Source organism: Mirounga leonina, unplaced genomic scaffold, assembly GCF_011800145.1.
Source record: "Mirounga leonina isolate KUSES-001 unplaced genomic scaffold, KU_Mleo_1.0 Mir_170, whole genome shotgun sequence".
Lineage (NCBI taxonomy): Eukaryota > Metazoa > Chordata > Mammalia > Carnivora > Phocidae > Mirounga > Mirounga leonina.
This window is the reverse complement of record NW_023270433.1, coordinates 20372039-20389382: the sequence shown is the minus strand read 5'-3', so window position 1 is coordinate 20389382 and position 17344 is coordinate 20372039. Positions and strand designations below refer to the sequence as shown.

General features: G+C 41.9%; 1 protein-coding gene and 1 non-coding gene across 3 annotated transcripts in view; one reads left to right on the top strand and one right to left on the bottom strand.

Annotated features, from left to right (window-relative positions):
* SNX30 (sorting nexin family member 30) overlaps positions 1–17344 on the top strand; it is a 111142-nt gene that overhangs the window by 61610 nt on the left and 32188 nt on the right. For both annotated transcript variants that reach the window (XR_004681240.1, XM_035016034.1), the window contains exons 4-6: positions 10096–10254; positions 13660–13855; positions 15743–15942. Coding sequence is in view for 1 of the 2 variants with exons in the window: in XM_035016034.1 (XP_034871925.1) it covers positions 10096–10254; positions 13660–13855; positions 15743–15942 (555 nt within the window). In the remaining variant the exon portion in view is untranslated. The remainder of the gene's footprint in view (positions 1–10095; positions 10255–13659; positions 13856–15742; positions 15943–17344) is intronic.
* Positions 9725–9829, bottom strand: LOC118018238. Its single transcript, XR_004681328.1, has one exon. It is a non-coding gene; the product is annotated as a U6 spliceosomal RNA (small nuclear RNA).

Here is a 17344-nt window from a genome sequence, read left to right as displayed (position 1 = left end):
AGCCACCTACCTCCGTTTATTGAAGCAGCGTAATATTTATCTATTGCTCATATCTACACATTAAAAAAAAAACTAGAGCAAATAAAATTTAAAAGACTACTTAAACCAACATACATATTGAATGCTTTTTTGACTTTTTTTTTCCCCCGGTAGAAATAATAACCATTTAGACCCCAGATGTTTCTTTGGGCTTTGGGGGCATTGGTGCAATTTAGGCCATAAAACTCTTTAGAGGGGCTTTATCTTTCAGAAAACCTTGGTTGAATAACTTCTTAGCACTTGCCAATCTTCATGTTATGAATGCATCTTCCAGTGCTTTTCTCCCGCGGTTGGATGAGGTTGAATAAGGCGTGGTAGAAATGATGGGACTGGGACTGCATTCTTTCTTGGGGGAAGAAACTCATCTTTAAGCAGTTGGAACTGTTCCTTAAACTAGAATTGCAATTTAGCAAAATTGGCAGCTAGTGAATTTTTTTTTTTTAAATAGACTTTTTATTTGAGAACAGTTTTAGATTTCCAGAATTACTGTGAAGATAGTGCAGTGAATTCTCATATGACCCCTTATTATTTGACTAAAAATCCTTTATTCAGATTTCCTCAGTTTCCTCATGTCCTTTTCCTGTTCTAGGGTCCCATCTAGGATGTCACCTTTCATGTCTCCTTACTGGTTGTGATGATTTCTCAGCCTTTCCTTGTTTTCGATGACTGACAGTTTTGAGGAGTACTCGTCAGGCATTTTGTAGACTGTCTCTCAGTTGAGATTTGTCTGATGTTTTCCTCCTGATTAAACTGGGGTCCTATGTTTGGGAGGAAAAGTGCCATTCTCACCACATCATACGAAAGGTACATACTATCAACAATATTTATCACTGTTGATGTTAACCTAGACCACCTTATTTGATATAATGCTTGTCGGGTTTCTCCACTGCACAGTTACTCATTTTTCTCTCCTGTTCCATGCTGTACTGTTTGGAAGGAAGTTGCTCTTTATGCTTAGCCCACACTGTGCAGAAGGGGGAATTATGCTCCACCGGCTGGCAGCTAGTGTATTTGAAGTTTGGTTCGACAGCGACACCTGCTGGTTGCACTTATGCATGGACACTGAAACCAGACCTGAAAGAGGATGGAAGTCTGGAATGTCGGGGAATGATCCCTGGTATCTTTAAGTATGGTTTCCTATGGTCAGGGTAGAAGCACTGAGTAGGAAGGTATTCTAGAAGCAAGTGGAGACATAAATGTATTCAATAAATTCTTGGTACATGTCTGGGGTGGAGAGAGATTTAATATAGGAGAGCATCTCTAACTCAAATACAAAAGTCAAACTGGAAACAAGCTCTCTTTTTTCCCCTTCAGAAGTTATTCTGCAGCAACTTGGCTGGGAAGTATCTTTCTGTTATTAAGCACTGACTTAGTGTTAGTCTTTATACTAGGCCTGGTGAGTGCTGTTGGGGAGGTCAGGGGTCATAAGATGGACAAAGGACCCCTGCCTGGAAAGTTTATTTTCAGGTGGAGACCTAGTAGACATGCAACATAATTATTGTTTACATTTTCATTTCTTTATTTAAAAAAACAGCTTTATTAAGATATAATTCACTCACCGTACAGTTTGCCCCGTTAAAATATACAAGTCAAGGGCTTTTCTTATATTTAGTATCAATATTTAGTATATTAGTATATGCTATTTCAGTATATATATTTAGTATATAAGTATTTTAATATATTTAGTATACAGAGTTGTGCATGCATCAGCACAATCAATTTTAGAACCTTTCCTCACCCCCCTCACCCGCAAAAGAAACCTCCCACTCCTTGCTTGTCACTTCCAAACCTATCTTTTCCAGCACCTGGCAACCGCTAATCTTTCTGTCTCTATAAATTTGCCTATTCTGAACATTTCATATAAAGTAGAGTCCTACACTATATAGTCTTTTGTGACTGTATTTTTTTTTTCACTTGGCATAATGTGTTCAAGGTTAATTCATGTTGTGTCACATGTCAGTACTTTTGTTCCTTTTTCTTGTCAAATAATATTACATTTTATGGATATACCCCTTTCTGGTCTGTCTGCTCACATTTAGTGGACATTTGAATTGTTTTCACCTATTGGCTATTATGAGTAATGCGACTATGACCATCCATGTGCAAATTTTTGTGTGGTCCTATGTTCTCATTTTTTCTTGAGTGTGTATGCCTAGCAGTATCATTGACAGATCATATGTAGCTGTTTATTTAACCTTGTGAGAAACTGCAAGGCTGTTTTCCAAAGTGGCTGCATCATTTTACCATCCCACTGGCAGGGTATGAGGGTTCTAGTTTCTCCACGTCTTTACTAACACCGTGATCATCTGCCCTTTGATTATAACCATCCCAGTGGGTACCTCATTGTGGTTTCGATTTGCATTTCCCTGACAGCTAATGATGTTGAGCATTTTTTTATGTGCTTGGTGGCCATCTGTCATCTTCCTTGGAGAAGTATCTCTTCAGATTCTTTACGCTGGATTGTCTTTTTGTTATTAGTTCTTTATATAATCTAAATGCAAATCTCTTACTAGAGATACGACTTGCAAAAAATTTTCTCCCAATTAATGAGTTGTCTCATTACTTTCTTGATGGCGTCTCTTGGAAGTACAAAGGTTTTTAATTTTGATGAAGTCCAATTTATCTTTTTTTTTTTCTTTTGCTGCTTGTGCTTAAAGGTGTCTTATTTAAGAAATCATCACCTAGTCTGGGTATTGAGGAGGGCACATTCTGCATGGAGCACTGGGTGTTATGCACAAACAATGAATCATGGAACACTACATCTAAAACTAATGATGTAATGTATGGGGATTAACATAAGAATAAAAAAAATTTTAAATAAATAAATAAAAACTAAAATTAATAAAAAAATAAAAGAAAAAAAGAAATCATCACCTAGTCCTAGGTCATGAAGATTTACACCTATGTTTTCTTCTAAAAAAATTTTTTTTAACATTTTGTTTTCAAGTAATCTCTACACCCAACATGGGGCTTGAACCCATGACCCCAAGATCAAGAGTCGCTCGCTTCACCGACTGAACCAGCCAGGCGCTCCTCTTCTAAAATTTTGTACAGTTTTAGCCCACACATTTCAGCTTTTCATCCATTTGAGTTCATTTTTGTACAGTAAGTTTTCCTTTAACCAGTGAGGCTGAATGTCTTCCCCTGAACTTACTGGACATTGGCATTTCTTTTATGATTTACCTCTTCATTTTCTCTCTCTCTCTCTCTCTCTTTTTTTTTTTTTTGTAAAAACTCCGTATCTGCAAAGGAAGTTGACTTGTATCTTTTATATTTAAATCTAGCATTTGTTCTGATGTGACATGGGAGGACCATACTTTTTTCAGGTAGTGAGTTGTTCCAGAACCACTTATGAGTAATCAATCATCTTTACCATCGTTTATGCATCAGACTGAATCATGCATTAGACTTGTGTATTCCTGGGCAGCTCCTGAACCCTTGGTTCATGGGTCTTTCTAATCTGGTGCCCCTCATAAACGATTTGAATGACTGTAACTTCATAGAACGTTTCAACATCCGGTTGTACAGGTCCCCATCTCCGTCTCCACCTGCCAATATACTTTGTTTCCAGAGCTTTTCTAGCTGTTGGCACATGTTTTATTTTTTAAGATGAACTTTAGAGTCTTTTGAATTATTTGGAAAATTTGGGAGAATGAGTTCCAATTATTTTGTTTTGTTTGTTTTTTGCCAACTCAAGTCGGCTACGGTTAAAAATGTGTGAGGATTCTGAGCTTGCAGATTCTGCTGTTTGTGTTAGAAAGCGTGGAAATGAAGTGCCCCTTTTACCTGGGCTTCATTGGAACCATGTGAAGTTGTAAGTGAACAGCCAGCCAGACTGTGGTTCCGGGAAGGGACCCACATTCTTTCATTTTCCTCTCCCCATTGGCCATCCTGAGGCCTGTTTTCAGCCCCTGTGGCTCTGAACTTGGCAGCTTCTGGGGCTGTACTGGGGAAACCCAGCCCTTTACTTCCTAGGCCAGGCTTTCCTTTGCCTGAATAGAATCACAAGATGATCAGTATTGCTTGACTTTTCTCTCAGTTCAGTCTTTTTCTGCTTTGTACCTTTAACAGATCCTGGCCTGTTTGATATTTTCTGGTGCCGCAGCATATTTTTTATTTTTTATTTTTATATTGCTTCGTTGCTGCTCTATAATTTGAAAAGCAGAAATGCTCATATGTTCTTAAAATGCCATCTTACAACTAGAAGTGTGCTGGATGTGTGTGTATTTGTCATCTCATAATGACAGCTCACTTCATCATCGAATAGTTGGAACCCCAAGAAAGTCTTCATTATGACATGGTTTTGGGGTTTTTCGTTTATTTTTTGGCCCACAGGTTGGTTTTAACACTACTTCTTTTGCTGGGGCACACCTCGTTACAACAATAGGTATGTTTCATGATTTGATGGGCACAGGTAGATTTGGGAGATGAAGCAAATACATTTATTAAGCTCTTTAGTGTTTAATTGCACTTGGAAGTTTACTGTTTGCTTCAGTTTTTGTGAAGGAAGCTTTGTTGGAAGGACGCATTTGTATTTACTATATACCTGGTTTGTTTTGGGTATTGGTAAACTCATAGGAATTAATAAGAACTTTGTAATGCAACAACTGTTTCTCTTAATATAAAATAATCAGTAAAAACTCTAACTTCATTTTCTAGTTGGGTCCTCCTTTTTTTGTACTGTTAAAAAAAGCATATGCACAAGGGGTGCCTGGGTGGCTCAGTTGGTTAAGCATCTGCCTTCAGCTCAGGTCATGATCCCAGGGTCCTGGGATCGAGCCCCACATCGGGCCACCTGCTCCGCAGAAGCCTGCTTCTCCCTCTCCCACTCCCCCTGCTTGTGTTCCCTCTCTCGCTCTCTCTGTCAAAAAAAAAAAAAAAAAAAAAATCTTTAAAAAAAAGCATATGCATGCTTTTAGCTTACCCAGTAGGTAAGTTAATAAGTAGTTGAACATTGATTAGACTTTCAAGTACTTTGAATTAAACCAGGCTTGACGGTGGCTTTTATGGAGAGGAGGTTTTTAATCTTAATGCTCTTTTATTTGTTATTTTTTCTTAGGAGCAATATTATCTGTTTGATAAGGATAGGAAAAATAGTTTTCTGTCATGTAGGGGATGTGTTGCTGAATATTTGTTTAATTGCAATTTGCAGTTAATTGCAAATTAATATTTGTTGAAGAAGCAAATGCTGACAAGAGGAAGTTGGATCATTTCAAGATTGAGCAATTGAAATCTTTGCGCAGATTTCGCACTATGAAATAGTAGCTTCCCATGACAACATACGGGAAGTATGCTTTTGTTTTCACGGATTATAAGGTACTTTATTGTAAACTGTTATGAAATATAACACCTGTGAAAGTGCTTGACCAAAGTATCAAGTGCTATGAAAACGTAAATATTTTATAAGGTTAAACCTTGAAATATTTAATGGGTTATTGTAATGCTTTGCAAATAGGATTTTTTAAAATATATTTTTTAAAGATTTTATTCATTTGAAAGAGAGTGAACAAGAGAGAGAGGGGAGTGGGGAGAGGGAGAGGGAGAAGCAGACTCCTCACTGAGCAGGGAGCCCGACATGGGGCTCCATACTGGGACTCCAGGATCATGACCTGAGCCGAAGGCAGACGCTTAACTGACTGAGCCACCCATGTGCCCCACAAATAGGATTTTTTCTAAGTTCCAACATATACATGCATGTGTTGTTTTTAAAAAATGTTTTCGTTATGGAAAATGTCAGAAATACTAAAGTAGAGCGATTCAGTGCAATGAACCCCCTCATGTACTCACCGCCCAGTTTCAGCATTTATCCCCAGTGGCCCATCTTGTTTCATCTCTGTCCTTACCCACTCCCTTACCCCCATACCAGGTAAGATTTTTTTTTTTTTTTTAGCAAGCGATTTGAACAACAGAAGTTTATCACCTTATAGTCTGGAGGTCAAAAGTCCAGAATTGGTCTCAGTGGATTACTATCCGGGTGGCAGGGCTGCATTCCTCGTAGAAGCTCCAGGGGGGAGTTGGTTCCTTGACTTTTCCAGCTTCTAGAGGCTCCCACATCCTTTGGCTCGTGGCCCCTTCCGCCATCTTCAAAGCCCCTTCTGCCATCTTCAAAGCACAGTGTTTTCTCTCCTCTCTGACATTTGCTTCCGTCACCACAGCTTTTTTTTAAAAAAAATTGAGGTAAAATTTGAATAACATAAAATTCACCATTTTAAGAAGTGTACAGCTCCGTGGCTTTTGGTGCATTCATGATGTTTTACGGTCACCACCACTATGTAATTCCAGAATATTTTCATCCCCCCCAGAAGAATCCCATACCCATGAAGCAGTCGCTTCTCATTCCCCTTTTTCCCAACCCAACTATTATAAATAATGCTACTTGCACATTGATTGTACGAGTTTTTGTTTGAACACTTGCTTTCAATTATTTGGGCTGCGTACCAAGGAATGGAATTCTGGATCCTATGCTAATCTTACACTTAATATTTTGAGGAGCTGCCAAGCTGTCTTCCACAGAGACTGTACCATTTTACATTCTCACCAACCATGTATGAGGGTTCCAATTTCTCCACGTACTTGCTTCCTTTTTTTTTTAAATCTTATAGCCATCCTAGTGGGTGTGAAATGGTATGTATCACAGAGGGTTTTTAAAAAACATTTTGGCCTCAAAGATGTATGGAAATTCCACCCTTTGGTCCACTCCCCTTCTGCCTTCTGTTGTCAGTGTTTACAAGGTCATAAAAAGAGGTGGCATGTGTGTCACATCTACCATGTGCTTGGAGCTGTGCTGAGCTCAGTTACAGTCCAGAGAGGCACTTGATTTCATCAGCAACCCAGATTCCTATGCATAAAGGAACCAGAAGGTAATTATAAAGGTGACGCCAAGACTAGGCTTTAAGTCCCCTTTAAGTAAGCTCGAAATAGGAAGAAACAAATTTCCAAAGCCATGTACGTTTGGGAATAATAATGCTTAGAAGGAAATTTTGTTTGCAGAAGGATTCACTCTGGGGTTCCTTTAAATAGCAAGCTTCCCTGATTCATTAAACATAAAGTTCAATGTACTAAACCTGAAGAATGAGTTAACTATTTCGTGAGATTATCTGTTACGTTAAATGAGGCACACCTAGGCACTTATTTTCTCATTAGGCTTTCCTCCCAAGTCCTATTCAGCATAAGCAAACCAGAGCATGCTCACCAGGACTCATGAAATAAGAGCAGGTAAATATCCACTGGATTTGGTCGTTAGAAAGCCATTGATCATCTTTAAAAGAGTGGTCTGCATTGGGTTAGGGATAAGGCGGAGAAATGCAGGATTGAAGGGAGAACCAAAGACAACTTCGTTTTGGGGTGGAGGAAGCTTGGGGCTGAGACATCGATGGAAGGAGTGGGAGTTAAGATAAATGATTCTTTCAGAAAGGTTGAGTGAGCCCTGCAGGAGGGTGGAGAAGAAGATGTAAAGTCAAGGGATAGTTGGGTTTATTATTTTGGGGTAGAAAGAGAACCAACTATATTTTTGTAGACTCGGGAACAGAGCCAGGTGAGGAGGAAATGTTGAAGGTACAGGGAAAAGAAGGTATAATTAATTAATGACAACACATGCATGATACTGAACTCATGGGTCAAAGACACAGAAGAGTTAGCTTTGTGGTGTGTTGGGGGTTGGGTATGTTGTCCACAGGGACCTGAGAAATGGAGGGGAGATGGGTTTCTGTGGAGGAAGCAGAATGGTTAGGGAATGTTTATGTGATGCCCTTACACCTGGTTCCTATGTCAGAGAGATGGTATTGTGCTTAGCATGAAAGGTTGGGGGTTTAGTGTAGGGTTTAAGGAGAATGGCTGCCTAAGGGAATGGGAGAAGAACTGATCAGAACAAAGAAGTTGTCTTAAAGAACAACCACACCCTATTAAGACAGATTCCCTGGTGCTTTTGACTGGGCCGGAACATTGGGCTGGATGGCCCTATATGCATCTCACCCAGTACCCCGTCTCCAATATTCTCCCCAGGCGTAAGCTCTACCGGCTATCTAAGTTGGACGTGTTCTCTCCATGCGGCTCTGTAATTTTATTCCTCACTCTGCTACCCTCTCTCTCTTCATTTCCATGCCTTTCCGCCATGCCCTCTAGAACTCCCAATCTGGTAAAGAGAAACCAGTCAGTTCTTAGCCTCTTCTGCCTGCACACTGCCACCATTTCAAGATGTAACTGGACATGGTTGTCCCCGAAGATTAGTAGTTCCCAAAGCCGCTGCCCCTCCTACAGCAAAGACCCCCGCAAACTTTTGTTGTTGCTTCCTCTGCAGTAGGAATTGTGTGGAGCACGTTCAGCCTAGCAGCGAATTTTAATCCTTGTAACAACCCTGAGAGGCTGGCATTACTGTTACCTATTTTTTTTACAAACGAAGAAGAAACTGAGGGACCAGGAGATTATCTGTTACATTAAATGAGGCACACCTAGCCACTTGACCGAAGTCAGACAGCTTGGCCGAGGGGGAAGATGAACCCTGGAGGCATGGAGCCACGGTCTCTATTCTGGAGATGGAAAACATCCTGCCTTTCCAAAGCTCTTCCAAGTGCTTCATCCCAGGGCTGTTGATGGTGCCAGACTACAAGTCTTTGAAAGGGTTCAAAGTTGGGATCACTTCTTGATTTCTCCACTCCAGATACCTTAGGATTCCACTTCTTCGGGTTGGTGAAGTCCTTGTGTCTGTTTTTGTGTGCTCGTGCGTGCACTTGAAGGTTTATAATTTAAAGGAAATAAACTGGGGCGCCTGGGTGGCTCAGTCGGTTAAGCGCCTGCCTTCGGCTCAGGTCATGATCCCAGGGTCCTGGGATCGAGCCCCACGTCGGGCTCCCTGCTCAGCGGGGAGCCTGTTTCACCCTCTGCCTCTGCCCCTGGTCCTATGCTCTCTCTCTTTCAAATAAATAAATAAAAATCTTCAAAAAAAAAATAAAAGAAATAGACCTCTTTATTGTCAGAATATGGGGCTGAAGGAGGATGTGGAATTAAATCTTGTTCCATCCTCACCAGTACTTGTTCTGTTCTTTGTTTTGCTTGTTTCTTTCTTTCCCTTATTCGGACCATCCTCATGGGTGTGGAAGTCGTATCTCACCGTGGTTTGCATTTGTGTATCTTTTCACGTGCTTGTTGGCCATTTGTAGATCTTTGAAAAAATATGTACCAATCGTTTGTCCAATTTTTAATGTAAATGTTTTTTTAATATTTCATAACCCAAATGTTTTCGAATTGCACATTAGCGGATTCTCTCTCTCTCTCTCTCTCATGGTAGTAATGGGGAGGGCCTTTTAATCAAGCATTTAATAAAAGCTACTATGGAAATAGGTCAAAGCTCAAAGATCCCTTAGTAACCAGGTAGTTTTAAATTGCCCGCAGTATTGGCTCAAAGCAAATATTACAGAGACATTTGTTTGAGGAAGAGGAGCAAAGGAAATGACAGAACTTTTGAGTGTAAACCTACACAAAAGATTGGCTTGGAAGAGGTATTTTTTAGATACATGGGTTTGCCCAATGTACTTATTTCTCCATTCACCAAGTTCTTCTACCCCTTGAACTGGGAGCAGAATGTGAATCTATTTAAATCAATTTTTGCGTGGTTGATCTTGTCTGCCTTCTTTCCTTAGACTGTCTTTCTGGCCCTGACTTTCTCATTATACCACCTGTGCATTAAGCAATGTACAGATAGCTAGACTATTGGATTTACTGTCATCCTTGTGCCAGGGTCATGCTAATCCTTGTATTGTTCCAATTTCAGTGTATGTGCTGCCAAAGAGAGCAATATTTGATTTACTGGATACATATTGACTGACTGTTTTCTGTATTCCAAGGACTAGTCTCTAGCATTTTACTTCTTGGGTTATAAAACTGAGAAGGGTAGCTGTGATTTACTCCATCTGTATGCTTCAGAAAGGTTTATATTGATGACTACATAAAGATCCACCCGAATAAGGAGTATATTCTTGGACAGAATTATTTGCTAGCCTGTGGTTTTTCTTTCCACTATCTTATCAATTACTCTGAATATTTTTCTTCCTGTCTTCATAGCCGCTTCCTGAGAAGTTTGTGGTGAAAGGTGTTGTAGATCGTTTTTCAGAAGAGTTTGTGGAGACCAGGAGAAAAGCTTTGGATAAATTCCTAAAAAGAATTACAGATCATCCTGTGCTCTCTTTCAATGAACACTTCAATGTTTTCCTTACTGCTAAGGTAAGAACAGAGTTTTTCATGTTCTTCCCCCAAATTAGTATCCTTCAGGCTCTTTCTCAGAAGCTGCTTTGATCTCTCACAAACCACCTTTGTGAATGGCCCACAATAGTGGATGTCATCAAATTGCTCTATTTTTTGTGTGTGTGTGTGTGTCCATTTACCTCAGCAGGGTTTCCATGTTAGAATTTGGGAGAAACACCCCTTTGCAGCAGCAGAGGGAGTTAGAGTGTTTTTACTCGCTGAAAGGAGGGCTGAGCATTTCCTTAAACACTTCTTGGCATATTACTGGGTCAGACCGCTCTTACCAAGAGTGGGCTGAAAGAACAGAGCGTAAGAACATCTAGTGAGGGTTTGGTAAGGATGCTCTTCACAGGAACCCGTCACAGGAACCAACCTCATTTTACAGATGAGGAAACTGGAGTTCAAGGAGTCAGTACGTGTTCAAGTAGCATCACTAGGATTTGAGATTGGGTCTTTATGGCTCCGGAGGCCACACTTCCCCTCTGTATCTGACCGCCCGACCAAGACGAGTTGAGTGTTACTTGCCCACAGCCATGTTCCTATTGGGTGGGCATTTTTCCAAGCATTTGCCAGAGAAACGTTTGGGTCCCACACAGTTGCCAGGTTCTGTGTGTCCCCACCCAGGTTGGTCATGCCCTGGCTTCTGTGTGCACTTCCCTTTTGGCAGAACTGGTGGGAATTCTGAGGCACTCTGCCCTAAATGTCTGCAGAAATGGGATCTCAGGCCCAGATTCTCATGCCAGCTCCTTGTAGCCACATTTCTTTACTTCTGTGGGTCACATTCCCATCCTCGGGCCATAGGTGCTTTATCCCATGTTGGCAAGGGTGTTGAAGCTCAGGGATTTCCCAGTTTTCTTTTTCAAAATGGCAAAATTGAGAAATATTTGCAGATAACATCAGCTGACGTTAAAGATTTTAGAGAGGGTGCCGTTCTCCAGACGATGGAAACCACCTGGCTAAGTCCTTTAGTATTTTCTTTTTTTAAAAACCACCACTGGCATTTTTTTAGCCCCATTGATGACCTTCCCATTTATCTCTTTTTTTCCTAAAGGCCTATTTCCCCCACATCAAACTCGTGTTCTTTTTCAAAATAAATATTTCCTGGTAACAGATCCTCAGGTACAGTTGTTACACAGAGTAAAATCCATCCGATTCTCCAACATTGCAACTCACTGCCTCACGCACGGTTCAGGTTGTTGACCTGGCAGGCCCCAGTCTTGGTCCTCTTTACTGAGCAGAGACACAGGGGAGAACACGTGGACCCTTGGTCATTAGGAATCTATGTGGAGATTAAAGAGGAAAGATGTGGGGGAGGGGGCATTTGTGGGCCAGATGAATGATTAAACAAACAAACAAAAAGTCCTTAGTGTCTTAACCACAATCCAACTTCCCATGAGTGAGTGCTGGGGTGTTGACTCTTAACACAGAACAAATCCTAGCCTAGTTCAGTTTTACTTGCTGAGCTGAATGTACTAAATAACCCCATCTTGTTCTTTTTTTTTTTTCCTTTAAATTGTGGCAAAATACATAATTTACCATCCTAACCATTTTAAGATATACATTTCAGTAGCATTAAGTCCATTCACAGCTAATCCTCAGAACTTCCTCGTCTCATGAAACTGAAACGCGGTACTGTACTGTGTGCTGTGTGATCCCACAGGAGCTCCCCATCTCCCCTGCCCCATGTTCCCCATCTTCTGACACGCCTTGAATAATTTGGTCTTGTTCTTAGGTGAGGCCTTGACGCGGTCTGCCACAGTAAAGGCAGAAGCATTCCTCTTCCTCGTGATAACCTGATCTTAACCACAAACCAGGAGTGTCTTTGAGAAGAAGCCAGTAATGCTGGGAGAGGTGGGGGGATGCTCAGTATCGCCCGTGTTCAGATCAGTATTTTTATCTTTGCCAGAATGGGTGCAGCAGTCAGAGAGACACTACCCAATAACCTCATGCAGTATGTTGGCTAACTGGGGGTTCTCTTTTAAGCCTCTACTTGGAATAGAGCTTCTGCAGGCCAGTGAGCCCATTGGGGTCTAGCCCTGCTCCCAAGAGTACTGAATCTGCAAGCAGTGCAAAGAATGGCAAGGCTTCCGTTACTGTCTTGTGAAAGCTAGGTGTCTACGGGGACATTTTCTTGTCTAGGGTACCTGAGGCTAGAAGAGGAGATGGAATCTTTGGAACATTCTCCCAGGTAGCCTGACTTTGGAAGGAAGAAGAGAAATGGAGGAGGGGAGCTGGAGGAAATTGCTGCTGTTTTGAAGATGGGCGAGCCCTGGGTGTCTATTACGCACCGAAGGGTAAGAAGTTGAAGGTAGAGACAGAAGAGGGAATGGTTAATGGGCAGGGGCCTTGCTGGTCAGTGAGGTGTAGCTAGGAAAGAGTGGAATCAAGAGCCCAAGTGAAGGCCTTGGCTGCCTAAAGAAGAAGGAAGTGAAGTCAGGAGCAGTTTCCCCTGCAGACACTTGTGGAGACAGGAGCCTGTGACTGTGGCGGTGAAATGGGAGGGGGCCGCCCTGTTCTCTGCTCCATCCCCAAACCAGACAAGGTGACCAGAAAGCAGTGGCCTTGTGCTGTGTTCCCTTGTATCTCTGTGGACATGCCCTCCTCGGACCAGGAATTCCTACTGTTCGTGTTGAGGGTGGATATAAGGAGCAGACACCTGATCTTCTGTAAAACCATTTTTGAAGGCACCATTAAAGGAGGTGACGTCGAACAACCTGAAGGTGCTGTCGATTCCTCCTAGAGTTGGATGACAGGAGGAAGTTCATTTGACCTGACAGACTGATAGGCATTTTAAATTTAGATACAGTGGCTCATGTAGCTCAGCACATTTCCCGTGTATGCCCTGACCAAGACGTTCAGGATAAAGTGTTTTGTTGTTTACAGCATCTTTCCTTGGCTTGGGTATTCTTGCGCTGCTTTTTCTATCACTGTTCCCTACTTCCTGTCCTCTTCTCCCTCCTTTCTTTATATCACTTTGCTTGGGATATAAATAAATGAATAGAATGAATTTCAGCTCTCCTAAAGATAACGTAGGATATCTTACATGAGAGAAAGGGACTTTTTTTTTCCCCCTTGGTCAGAGACTTTAAAACAGTCATGTTAGAAATAGTGTTGAGTTTAAAGGAGAGCATACTCAGGTGAGTGAGCCCGATCAGAAAGGTGGGAGTCCTGCTCTGGTGGAAGAGCTCAGGTATGTGCGTTTGGTTGTCTCTGATGGCGAGGAGAGAGGACTCTTGTGTACGTGGTCAGTCCTCTAACTCAGCTCCCTGTTTTCGGAGTCTGCCACTTCCAAGAAGAAACCACCTAAAGGGGTTGGGTTTACCGAGGCCTGGCTGTGGGAGTGATGGAACCCCTTGAGTTTGTTTGTTCATGTGTCATCCTTAGGACCTGAATATCTACAAGAAGCAAGGGATGGCGCTGCTGACCAGAGTGGGCGAGTCTGTCAAGCACGTCACTGGAGGCTACAAGCTGAGGAGTCGACCTCTTGAGTTTGCAGCTGTCGGTGACTACTTAGATACATTTGCGCTCAAACTGGGAACCATTGACCGAATAGCCCAGAGGATCATTAAGGAAGAAATAGGTGAGCAGATATTGTGCAGATATTGATCATGCCCAGGGAGCATGTGCGCAGAAATGACATTCACGTGTGCTAGCAGAATCAAACTGGAGAAACGAGGCCACGCTTACAAAACTAAAAAATAAATACAAGGAGGGGAGGGGGTTGTCATGAGCAGAGTATAATTTTGTGCCCCCTCCTTTGCCCCGCTTCTCAGCCTTGTATTTGCTTTCCCCGTAGCATACAGCCACTTCTCAGCCCCGAGGAGTTTCTTTCCACTTCTCTCTCTCTTAACTTTAGCTTTAAAAGTGAAGACATTGACTCAACTTCCTTTCATTCATGGGAACGATAATTTAAAAAACAAACTGGGGGCGCCTGGGTGGCTCAGTCGTTAAGCGTCTGCCTTCGGCTCAGGTCATGATCCCAGGTTCCTGGGATCGAGTCCCGCATCGGGCTCCCCGCTCAGTGGGAAGCCTGCTTCTCCCTCTCCCACTCCCCCTGCTTGTGTTCCTGCTCTCGCTGTCTCTGTCTCTGTCAAATAAATAAATAAATAAATAATCTTTAAAAAACAAACTTTGGTACCTTTCTGGCAGAAAGATGGTTCAAAAGGACAGCATAGAGACCGTGTTTGCCAAAGTTGTCCTAATGAGCCTTCAACTTGAAATTGACTCACCTGCCCCACCCCTGCTTCATTTCAGACCCACTCTTCCTGACCTGGGGAGTTATGAGACCTTTCTGGAACCTTCCAGGTTGTTGCCACCACTCCCTCCCCACCCCCCTTGTGGCCACCTGTTTTTCTGTATGCCAGAATATTCGGGCTTTTTGTCTTCTTACACATGTGTAGGCCAGAGAAACTGGAACAACGTGAATGATCATGCTGGCACAAGACATGAAACACACCAAAAAGGATTCTCCAGTAGTTGCCATCCATTGGTTACTGAAAAATGGCAAAAACCTCTTTTTGTAATGGCAAGAATCCTGGTGACGGGACGCCTGGGTGGCTCAGTCAGTTAAGCATCTATCTTTGGCTCAGGTCATGATCTCAGGGTCCTGGGATCGGGTCCCGCATCGTGCTCCTTGCTCCACGGGGAGCCTGCTTCTCCCTCTGCCTCTGCCTGCAGCTCCCCCTGCTTGTGCATGCGCTCTCTCTCTCTGTCAAATAAATAAATAAAATCTTAAAAAAAAAAAAAAAACAAAAAGAATCCTGGTGACGAATGATGGGCTAGATTTTTTTTTTTTAAGAGGAAATAAATCAACATTTGCCCTTTTTCCCTGAACTTTCATTCTCCTCTACCCATGGATGGTATCATGTGGGGCCTGCAGGTGCTAGAGGTAGCTTTCAGTACCATCCACATCTAAGGAGCATGTGGAATAAATTCCGATGGGACCACAGTTTTGGGATGACCTCTGAATGAGAGTGATTCTGCATATGTAAGACCACATCCGTATCAAAATATTCCCTAAAATCCTATAATTTTCCCTTGCCACTGGTTTTTCTTTCCCTTAAAAAGATCCCCCTAAACCTATGTGAAACTCTGCCCCCACTGCTGTTAAAATACTGCTTCACCGTATGAGTAGGTGAGTGGTTATTTTTGAAGATATGTGGTCGATGTAGCTTCTACCACTTCCCCCAGAAGGCATTGTGGTCCCCATTATCCAGAAGCATGGCATTCCTACTATGGGGTGAAGTCAGGTGATGTTATGATGTTAGCTATAATATAGGTTTATAGAGATTTTAAAGAACTGTAAACAATGTTGTGTTTAAAAGAGAGCATGCTTTGGTGAGTGAATGCCCAAGGAAATAACATCTTACTATAGTGAGCTCTTGGCTACAGTTGTTACTGAGTCAGTAATACCAGTGATTGTCTTAATTACCCCCCAAGTCTTACTTAGTTTCTCTTCTCCCTTTAGAGTACCTTGTAGAGCTGCGAGAATATGGGCCTGTGTACTCCACATGGAGTGCATTAGAGGGGGGGCTGGCTGAGCCCCTGGAGGGTGTGTCAGCTTGCATTGGCAGCTGCTCGACGGCCTTGGAAGAGCTGACCGATGACATGACAGAAGACTTCCTACCTGTGCTCAGGGAATATATTTTATACTCTGACTCTATGAAGGTAAGCTGGCTCACTCCTTGTGCACTTAAGTAGGTTCCTTGTTTTAGTCATTTTCAAGAAGTAATTTATTGTTGCCTATTTGCACATGGAATAGGCTTCCTTCTTCCTGGGTGGGCAGGATCACACATGTGGTCTGATCTCATAGGCATGTAAATAGAACACATAGTGAACCACGTATGTGAATTAAATGAAGAAAAATAGTGTGGGAGAAACTCTTAACGTTCTCTAAGAGTTCATGGAGGTATAACATCTACTAAACAAGACCAGGATGCTGTGAAAAGAGAACATTTGGATGATTAGAGCTCTTGGAAGTTAAAATCTGATTTGCTGAGATGAAATTGAAGAGTAAAGTTGAAAGGTGAGGTTGAGGAAATCTTGGAAAGTACAATAAGGAAACCAAGTAGTTGGAAAGTAGAACAAAAATGCAAAAATACTGAAAATGTGGAAGAATGATAAGAGACATAGAGGATTACTTGCAAAGGTTCAGCATCTGTCTGATAAGAGTCCCTGAGAGAACAGCAAAGACTGATGGAAGAAACTTATGAAAGAAATAATACAAGAAAATCTTCCAGAGCTAAAGGATGTGAGTTTTCAGATTAAAAGGACATGCTAATGACCAGCAAAAGGAATGAAGAGAGAGCCAACCCACAGCATATCACTGTAAAATTTTAGAACGAAAGTTACAAGATTTTTAAAAGCTTTTAAAGAAAGAGGGAGAGGGAGGAGACGTACAAATGGAATAAGAATCAGAATGGCTTTGATCTAGCAGCAATGGATGAGAAAAGACAGGAGCTGTGAGGACAAATGATTTCCAACCTCACATTCTAAATGCAGAATAAGGATGGGGTCAGATGCTTTAGTGCCCACACTAGAAACTACCTCAGCCTGCACTTAGACCCTTTTGAGAGGACAGCTACAGAGACTCCTACAATGTGACACCCATTAGAGAAAAGTGTCAGGCTTCCTGACCAACAGAAAAGATTATGTCGCTCTGTGTTGAACATCCCAAGTAGCCCCTCTTCCTATTTCCCAAAGGAGACCTCTGATTTATTGATCTGTTTTGGGGGCAGATCTAGGGCACCCCTTTAAGAAGGATTGGCAGGTGAGAAATCTACTACTGAACCACCAATGCCCCTTTAAGAAGGATTGGGGTAAGGATTGACAAGAATCTCTTGGGAGAAACTCATCAGACAACTTTGGGTTGTGAAAATGGAAAACCAGAAAAATCATGGCAATATGAAAATATTCTACACCTTAAGAAGGGGAGTAAAAAGTAACGAATCAGCTAGTTATAAAAACTTAAAAAAAAAAAACCCTTATGGAAAATTTCAAACATACAATAGAAGCAAAGAGAATAATATGACAAACCCCCATATACCCATTACCCGTGTTCCATTTTGTT